Source organism: Anarrhichthys ocellatus, unplaced genomic scaffold (genome assembly GCF_004355925.1).
Source record: "Anarrhichthys ocellatus isolate YVR2014 unplaced genomic scaffold, GSC_Weel_1.0 scaffold13, whole genome shotgun sequence".
Lineage (NCBI taxonomy): Eukaryota > Metazoa > Chordata > Actinopteri > Perciformes > Anarhichadidae > Anarrhichthys > Anarrhichthys ocellatus.
Genome location: NW_022280043.1, coordinates 2,954,229 through 2,964,216, shown reverse-complemented (window position 1 = coordinate 2,964,216; position 9,988 = coordinate 2,954,229). Strand labels below are relative to the sequence as shown.

The 9,988-nt window shown below is 40.1% G+C and overlaps 1 protein-coding gene across 1 annotated transcript in view; it reads left to right on the top strand.

The window, feature by feature from the left end:
• Positions 1-6,015, top strand: part of dgat1b (diacylglycerol O-acyltransferase 1b) — a 13,487-nt gene extending 7,472 nt beyond the window's left edge. Inside the window, exons 7-17 of the mRNA XM_031853506.1 lie at positions 1,377-1,505; positions 1,893-1,961; positions 2,088-2,191; positions 2,407-2,445; positions 2,672-2,713; positions 2,821-2,865; positions 3,136-3,248; positions 3,644-3,709; positions 4,176-4,263; positions 4,445-4,507; positions 5,055-6,015. Coding sequence (XP_031709366.1) covers positions 1,377-1,505; positions 1,893-1,961; positions 2,088-2,191; positions 2,407-2,445; positions 2,672-2,713; positions 2,821-2,865; positions 3,136-3,248; positions 3,644-3,709; positions 4,176-4,263; positions 4,445-4,507; positions 5,055-5,204 — 908 coding nt within the window. The 3' untranslated portion in view covers positions 5,205-6,015. The remainder of the gene's footprint in view (positions 1-1,376; positions 1,506-1,892; positions 1,962-2,087; positions 2,192-2,406; positions 2,446-2,671; positions 2,714-2,820; positions 2,866-3,135; positions 3,249-3,643; positions 3,710-4,175; positions 4,264-4,444; positions 4,508-5,054) is intronic.
• The last annotated feature ends 3,973 nt before the right edge of the window (positions 6,016-9,988 follow it).

Below are 9,988 nucleotides of genomic sequence, written 5' to 3'. Positions count from 1 at the left end.
TGTGTGTGTGTGTGTGTGTGTGTGTGTGTGTGTGTGTGTGTGTGTGCGTGTGTGTGTGTGTGTGTGTGTGTGTGTGTGTGTGTGTGTGTGTGTGTGTGTGTACCTACTGAACACTGCTTATGCAACTGGTATTCAAATCACTGTACATGAAGCAGAGTGCAAGGATCTGATTTCAAGCTTGATTTTAAATTGTATTACATTTCTTTTGAGGGTGGTACATAAGGTGAACCAGCATCCACGGTACATTAACCATTGGGCTGAATGTACTACGAGAGGTATTAAACTGTTAATGGAAGTCTCCTGTCTTTACCATAAAACCTGAAGCTCACTGATGTTCCTGATGAAACATTTGACAGAGAGCAACAGGAGAAATATGAGGGAAAATAATCTCGGACACGTATATATGGACTCTTAAGGAAGACAAACACTTGTTCAGGTTTTTAAATCCACGGTCCTTTTTGTGTGTGGGTGATGATTGGTTCCTCCGGTTTGTTTTTATCTACTTACAGTGAGCTCCACCTCCCCGGGTTTCTGTGATTATCATATGCAGCAGCTCTCTTTGCAGCCAATCTAGTTGTCTAGAAGCCACATAGAGCCAGGGAGACAGATGGTTGATGGATAAGATTCGCTGTGGTTTGATGCCAGGTGTGCTGACCTGCACCTCACCGTATTGGCACAACAGGAAGTTTGTGTTTGTGTGTGTGTGTGTGTCTTCCTCTCTGTTCAGCATGATCCTTTGCTATCAAGCATATGGTGACTATTGATAAAGCCCTGTAGGCAAACTGCTCAGTTAGCCTAGGTGTGTGTGTTGTGTGTGTTGTGTGTGTTGTGTGTGTGTGTGTGTACGTGTGTGTACGAGCACAAACTAAAAAGACTACAAAATTATTATTAATCTAACCTCAAATAATTGTTTCATATTGACTCACAAAAGCCTTCAGCGACTTCAGTTTGTATGACTACACTCATACACACACACACTCACACACTGGTAAACATGGTGACTATACTGTATAATAATGATGTCCTTGGCGTAGTTAGACCGCTCTCGTACTTTTAGCTGAGGTGATTTATTTTACTGGGCATATTTTCTGATCGGATGACGACCTTTCTTTCTCTCTTCACTTTTCCACAGTTTTAATCCTCCCTTCTCTCTCTCCCTGTTTTTTCTCTTGCTTTACATTCTGTCCGTCTCTCCCTCCATCTCACACTGTTTGCCAACTTTCTCCTCCCTCCTCCATCACTGTTTTCTACCCTCCATTGGCTTTCCCTCATCTCTGCTTCTCATCCTCCCCATACTCCTAGGCAGTACATCATTATGTTACAAGTTCTCACATTACAGCTTTATCCGAATCTCTCCCTCTCTCTTTCTCTGTCAGTTGGCGGTGCATTCGTTGTTGGTACTTACACCATCCTCTCCCTAAAGCTTTACTCCTACAAGGACGTCAACATGTGGTGCAGAGAGCTGAGCTCGGTCAAAGCCAAGAAATTGGCCAGGTCGCTGTCTTGTAAGTCACAGAAACACAAGCACATACATTGTTTTTGGCAAGGGAGGGCTAGCGCACTACATTCAAGACCTAAATGAGAATTCATTCTTTGCTAATTTTAAGGTCAGTTTCTGTGTATGGTTTACATTTCTCACCCCAACCGATCCCTCAGCCCCTTGCTTATGTGGTTACAGTGACATCTAACGGCAGATACTTGGTACTGCAACGCTCAGATAAAAGGGAAGTTTGTCATAGAAGCAGACGGGAACTGCAACAGTAGCTACTTTGAGGAATTGTTGCACGTCAACATCCACACCTGGTTGTCATTGTATCATTGTGTCTGTATTTGTATGTAATGCGATGTTAACTTCCACATGCTTTACATGTCTGTGTGTTCCTTCTATTCAGGTCCGTCAGTGCAGCACCTCAACGGAGGCGACCGAAAGGCGTGTTACCCTGGCAACCTCACCATCAGAGGTAATCAAAAAATCTTTCTGGAGTTTGTATGAAACTTTATTGACAATGTTTCTAGAGCCACTGCCTCTTTTTTTTCATGTTCTCACACATTTTGACTGACCGTCCCTTTGATCTCCGTCTCTGTAGACATGTACTACTTTGTCTGTGCTCCAACTCTGTGCTATGAGCTCAACTTCCCGCGCTCTGCCAATATTCGCATGAGTTTCCTGATGAGGAGACTGTTTGAGATGGTGAGGAAATATCTCATGGCATTCAGACAATTAGACATGTAAAGCATCTCTGCTCTAAACATCATGCTATAATCACTTTTCAGCAATGAGTCATAACTCAAATGAAGTTCTTTAAAAGTTACAAACGCTCCATCGTTTGTACAGATGTTATAAAACATATCCCCATATTCTCTTGTCATGTCACTCACTTTATTGATGTGTGTCTTTGTCCCCAGCTGTTCTTCACCCAACTGTTAGTTGGTCTCACTCAACAGGTACGGTCCTTTAATGTAAACTGATGTGTGGTGCTTTATTTTTCGGCCCATTTGCGCATTTCAAGTATTTTTAGTGTCATGTTATAAGGTGTTGGTGAGATCGTATTGCCTTGATTGCCAAAACTATGGAAAAAATGACTAAACATGAGGCCAATCTGTGAAATGTAGAGTTTACTGCGCATGTCAGACAACGGCATAACTTTGCGTTTTGCTTTCCTTCTATCAGTGGATGATTCCCATCATTCAAAGTTCCATGAAACCACTAGAGGTGAGGAGGACAGAATGACAGTGAAAAAACCAACATGGCGTGTTTTTGTCAAATGCAAAGAGCTGCTGCGCGTCGCTTGTTAATCTGTGCGTCTCTCTTCTCTGTAGGACATGGATCTGTCCAGGATGACTGAGAGACTTCTACGATTAGCTGTGAGTAAAACACAACATCTGTATCTGTATCTGTACACCTAGAACCTTTTACTAATATTATTTGTCTCAGTGCTTGTTATACGTTAGTGACTGACTGACTCTACACGAGAATGTATCGTGACTTTGTTGAGAGTATGGGAAGGAAACGGGCTTGAGTTTTGCATCAGGCTTTTACTTGCTGTTAGTGTCCTTTTCCTAAATGTCTCACAGTCATATATATATATTGTTATTGTTCATTTGGGTCCTTCCATTTCTGCAACCCTTCTCCAGGTTCCTAACCACTTGCTGTGGCTGATGTTTTTCTACGGGTTCTTCCACTCGTCTATGAACTTCAGCGCTGAGCTGCTGCGCTTTGGAGACCGACAGTTCTACAAGGACTGGTGGTAAGTTTTAGTGCGTGTGTTGCTTCGGAATTTCATGAGGTGTGGTGGACTGTGCTGGAGGACTGATGGGGCCTTCACATTTCAGAGTTGGTATTTGCATGTGTGTGCATGGGAATGGATGTGAAGTTATATGTAAGCACGTGTGGTAGATAATTTCAGTACCCTGCAAAAATGACAGAGGGGGAAGTCATTGTATGTGTTGTACGTTTGCTGATATTAATAAATCAACTCCATCACTCAATGCACTGTAGGATAATTACTATTGTTTCCTCTTTTCCTGCACGACAAGAAAGATTCTTTGACTTTTAATTTTCATCCATATTGATCCAACGGCCTTAGGTCAATTGTTTAAACCCTGTAAAGCTTCAACACTCTATTTGCTGACTCTCTTTCAGGAACTCCGAGTCGGTGACATATTTCTGGCAGAACTGGAACATCCCTGTACACAAGTGGTGTCTACGGTGAGTTATTCGCACTCTGCACACACTGAGAGGGAGCGTTGAAATTTATAGACGTGAACACGGGGGACAGCAGTGGGTTTGATACAGGGAGAAAGACTTAACAAGGCACGCTGATGCGTTTAGGAAATTGATTCATATGGCTGTGAGAGAGTAAGTACTAGTAATAAATACGGCGCCTGCAGCCGGTTCCACATAAACGAACACGGCAGCAGCAGCAAATGCAGTGAGGTTTGTATTAAACAAGACAAAGCAAATGAAATGCTATTTAAAGGGTTTGACGCCTATTCACTTTGAATTCCTGTCAGTCTGGGAGAATTGCAGCAAATAAGAGAGTTAAGATACTTCCACATGAATTATTACACATTAGGAAACCGCTTTTGACATTCTGATTTACAATACATGTCCATCCCCCACATCATCCGTCCATTCATCCATTTCAACGTCTGTGTTTTTGCCTGTCTTGCAGACACTTTTACAAGCCGCTGCTTAGGAGAGGATTTAGTAAAATAGTCAGCCAATCAGCTGTCTTCTTCTTGTCGGCTTTCTTCCATGAGGTAAGAGCTGAGAACCAAGACCACTTTCTCTGCTTGTGTTGACACTGAATACACTGTGCCTTTCAGACCTTAAATGTCCTCAAAAATCCTGTTTCACGTAGATGTCTTTGAACAAAAACTGTTTTGTGTTTTATGGAGAACACAATTTATTTGATGTAATGATCTTTGTTTCCTTTGTCAGTACTTGGTCAGTGTTCCTCTCAGGATGTTCAGACTTTGGGCCTTCATGGGCATGATGGCACAGGTAAGACCCAACACCTATCACTGATGATGAATCTAGCTGTCAGCACAAACCTGTACTGTTGTATACATATATATAACAAAATCTATATTTTAAGTATGAATCTGCATAATATGCCTTGTGATCTAGGTACAAATGAGAGATAGTTAGAGGTAGCGTTGCATTTAGTTCATAGTTTTATTTTTTTAGCCAAATAATACTAAAAGTCAAAGTAAAGACAAGTGGTTGATGCTCTTTTTGAAGTTTTAAAAGGTGTTCTCAGCATTTGGCCTTGGCATCAGTGTCATTAACTTAATTAATAACCTAATTAAGATAGCATATTAGCATGGGCGTATTTGATATATTATAGGGATGATAACAGAACAAAAGGCAACATAAGGGCCTCTTGGTCTTTGTTGAGTTAGTTAGTTATTCATTAGAGTGCTGAGTCATAAAACACAGACTACATAAATCAGAATAAAATACACAGTCAATGTGAGACTGTAATTAGTCTTTAAAAACCTAATGACCCGCTGTGTTTCTTCCATTTCTACTTTCATCTACTCTTCAGCTTCCATTGGCCTGGTTTGTCGGTCGCTCCTTGCACGGTACCTACGGCAACGCTGCGGTGTGGATCTCAATCATCATCGGTCAGCCATTCGCCGTCCTGATGTACGTCCACGACTATTACGTCCTGCAACACAGACAGGAGGCTGACTGATGTGCGTGCACACACACACACACACACACACACACAGAAGTACCACTTGCATCCAGTGCTGCAGGAATCGTACTTCACACGTCAGGGTGAACTGATCATAGTGTGTTTACATTAGACACCTTGTCCATTGTATCTCCTTGTAATGTAATGTTTTTCTTCCTATACATTTTTTTCTTCACGTTGGGAAAAATAAGAATAACTGTAACAGAAAGATGTTGAATCTTGAAGCATCACTGTGATGTAGGGAGTGAGGCCTCTCTTCTGTATCATGTGACATAATCATGCAGCTTTTCACTTCTCTGATGGACAGCTTGGGTACTGTGTGATGCTGTGCTGCTCTTCAGCTGTGGTCATGGCCAGGATAAGGACTGTGGCTGCTTTTTATCAATTGACATCATGATTTAAGTGCTTTTGTAAAAGTTGTGATGGAGATTTATGATCTGCTGTGTTTCATTTTCATGAGCCAAAGGGGCTTAATCTGTCCGGTGTGAATGTAGATGGAATACTGAGAAGAGTACGATTTTATTAATGTACGTGTTTTTTTTATGATGATTTGCTTTGTCTGTTATAAAAAGGCCAGCTAGCTGTATGTCTGTTTTTTTTTTCCTTTTCTTTTGACCTTAGTGCCATTACAATAATATCGCACACATCCGTTTGTGCAACACTTTTTTGGGTGATTCGTTTTGTTTTGTTTTTTGTCACGGTGCTATCTCATTGGACTGTTGCCAAGTAATGATGTCTAATCATGCGTCTAAATTCAATTTGTGTGTCTAAAAATAAACATTCAGAGATTTAATTGAAGATTTTTTTTCAGTGTGTTATTTGTTGCTGATGTTTATCAGATCTTTATTGAACATAACATTTTTAATTAGATCAAAGTAAATAGAGATTTAAAGCAAAAGGTAGATGTGAAACTCACAGAAGACACAGAGAACCAGAAGAGAAAAGGTAAGAGTCCCTTAGCTTTAGTACATTTGTTAACAAGTAGCTGACAAATGTATGCAAACATTTATCACGGTAAAAATGAGCATCTGTAAATGCAAGTAAGAAGTGCTTTCAAATGTGCCTGCTATAGAAGGGTAACATGAAAAGTTCAGTTCAACACTTGTTCTGTGGTCCAGCAAACTGTAACCTTGTAGTTGCTCCCGAGTGAAAAATTCAGTCAGTTACAGGTCAACAAGTTGATAACTTATTTTACATCCATGATCTGCTGCTGAACAGTCATCAACAGGTAGAGGAGGGAAGCCCTCACCCAAATACTGCACAGGTAAGTTTGCACATTTGTGAGAAAAGCTTTTACCAAAAACTGAAGGAACTGCTCGTTACCGTCACCATGAGATATCTTTTCTAAGCTGTACTCGGCATGAACCGTTATGTATACATTCAGGAATGAACACTTTCATTCATCCGTAACTTGCATTTCTTATTTACTACAGTCTATGTTAAGGGATTTTTTTAATGCATATTTAAGCCTCTGAACTGAAGAATATGAAAATGAATATTGTTTCAATCTGTCTTGTTGCTAAAAAAGGACATTTCTGAGTCAGACACTCCTTTTGTGAACCTGTCCTTGCAAACCTACAGGTCCATGTCACAGACAGATATGCTGCATTCACACACTTTTTAGGCTCGTAAAAATAAGACTAAACTTCCTTTTGTACTCTCATTCTTCAAAAATACCCCTTCACCCTAATCCTAAATCATGACTCGTCTAATCTCCTTTTACATCCTTATTTATTTTTCTCGTATGTCTTCTGAGATCATATTAATACTGTTTGGAATCAGTTTTGACATTTATCACGTCTCTGGGATGTGTCCAGACTGAGTCATTTTGAATTCTTGTATTAGTTTCAGTCACAGACATTTAATGCACCACAAGTTAAATGACTTAAAACGACAATTAGTCTGTGAAATTCATCTGGATTAGGGAACCATACCGGGTTTAATATCAAACTTAAGACGGTGTTAAACATCATTTTACCACTTTGCTTTTGGGCATCTCAGCCAAGGGGGGGGGTGTATGTGTGTGTGTGCATATTTGTCATCCAGAAACTGTGAAAAGGACAGAACTGTGAACCTGTATTTTGTCAGCTTGACAGTGAATTAAACAGCAAGTCTGAGGCACATCACAAAGTTTCTCTATATGCGTGTGTACGTGCTCTGTGAGTGACATTCAGTTAAACAATCGTCAGTGAGGATTAGAGTAGATGTGACATGAAACATGGCTTTGCAGGATACACCACACAATGTAGAGTATTGGCGCACAGAGAAAATGTACTACCTTATTTTCTCCTTGTTTTTTTTATTCCAAGAATTAAGATGAATTCATTCCAAAGAAGGACTTGAACCCACTGTTTCAGCAGAGGTAGCAATGCTATTCTGGGACATGTCCACATGTAGGGACTCACTGAAAACAAGAACATTACCACTTATTGTCAGGGTTTAGAAAATGCTGACCTACTATGCGTTAATGAGGTGATTTTAGTTGCAAAAACCCCAGACACAGCATTTTCAGCATCACATTGTAAAAATCATACTAAGTTATTTTCTTCAGGGGCCATTAAAGTCTCACTCTGTTGAACATAAATACTCTGAAGTGGCGGGTAACGCTTTACAAGAGATGTGGTGGGCAAGCGATGTTTCTGCCTGCATCTTGACAAGAGGGATATGTGCAATTATTTGTTTTAGCAATCGATTCCTCACATCCGTCCCCATAACCGCCACCGATGCCAAAAAGTACGCTTTTGCTGCACGACAACCGTAATCCTCCATTCATCCCCTTCTCACTCCTGACAAATAAACCGCGAGAGAGAGGAAGGAGGGGGAGCTAGTAAAAAGTGCAGACACCTCGTCATCTCTCGTCTATTCTCAATATTCAGACGGTTCCTGTCATAAACGAGTTCCCCTGTTTGGACTGAGTCACACATTTATGCACCTCTCTCTGCATAACTGCACACACAAACATATGTCATAAAATGATCCATCTGTCATTTCAACACCTATGCATATGGACAGACATACACTCTGTCTTCCAGTCTTTGCTTTATCTAAATTATTTTCTTTCACACCTCCCCCTTCTCTCTCTTCTTTCCTCTCTGTCCCCAATCTTCTCTTTGTGCTCGTCCCCAGTAACAGGTTGATCCATGGCTCTTCTCCTGACATCCGTTATTCCGGATTTTTCCGAGAAACGCTGACAAGCTGTGAGTGATGATGATCCTCTAGACAGGAAACCAGGAGACACAAACCTGTCTCATTCTGCAAGATGGATGGAGCGTAGGTCCAGGGACACATTGAAAAGAGACAGCCTGAGCCTTACATCTGAATACAACTTTTGGACGGGCGTTTGTATATTTAGATTCAAGTATTCAGGTGATAAACAAAAGAATTATACAGTATGACCTAAATAGCATGTTTACATGAGACACACTTGATGCAAAATCTGATTTTTACACTGATGTTTTGCTTTTCATACACATTTTTGCAATTGCAAAGACACAAAAACTGGCACAATTACTGAAAGCACTGATTACTGAATTCGACAATAAAACACATAACACAAATATTTTCTGGCAGCAGGAAATAAAATTCCCCTCCGACATACGTTTGGTTTAATGCGTCTGAAACACATCATTTTTGTGCTTTTTCTGAAAAATGTAGAAAAGATAGAGACTTTTTTTCTTTCTTCTTCTGTCAAATGCTCTGCCTCCTCTAAAGATAACAAATTACCTGAGCAGTATTTACTGTCTCTGTGTCAGGATGAGAAAGAACATCAAATCACTAGTTAAGCCTGATTTGTTTTGTAGCTCAACTGAGTGAAATGAAAAGATCTGTTCAGGTTCAGGATTTTGTGTTTTGAGTTTTTTTTCATATACGTATATATCACTGTGAATCATGACAGCACAAATCAGAGGGCTTTCTGTCGTCGTCTTCGAGTTCGCTCCCATATATCACTCTTCATTCATATTCATAATGCAGATCAGGGTTGGCCAAATCCCTTCTCCTCGATAGAGGACACCTAATTTATGTTATTTTACATCACAAAGGAAGAGATTTATGGCTGCATCAACACACGCAGTTGATTGTTTTTACAAATGATTTATTCTTCTTTTTTCATCCAATTCTTAAAGTTCTTAAAGCCAAAAATTATCTTTATACTATTTATTGGTATTACAAAAAAACATTCAGTTTTCACAGTCAAGTGTCATCGTTTTAAGGATACAAGGTTTCTGGGGTTATATACTGGTACTGATGCGTTGTTTTTAAAATGGGTGCATTATAATTCCCTGAATATAACAACATTGCGCAGTTTAACGTTAAAATAGGGTTAGCAAGGTTTTCTTGTTGTCTTTTCACCAGCTTATATGTGTTACTTCAAATGCAATGTACTGCACATTATTTCACAATGGTTTCATAACCAGTTCCATTTTTTTATTTTCTGTGGGGAACATGCAGAACTTCCATCATTTGTGTTTTACAGTTTAGTTCCTTTTAGTCTAAGCTTTATACACAACAATATTTGACCATTTGGAAAAATACTTTATGGACCAGTGTATCACACATGAAGCTATGCGTTGTGCATTGGTGTGTGTGTGTGTGTGCGCACTGTACATGGGCAGACATGTGCGTGTCCCGGCAGAATGTAAACACATACTAAGACTTCCTGTCTGAAGACCAAACTGAGGGAAGATTTAAATTGAGAGGGAGGGAAGTAGAAAGACAGTGTCATTGACGAGAGAGAGAGAGAGAGAGAGAGAGAGAGAGAGAGAGAGAGAGAGAGAGAGAGA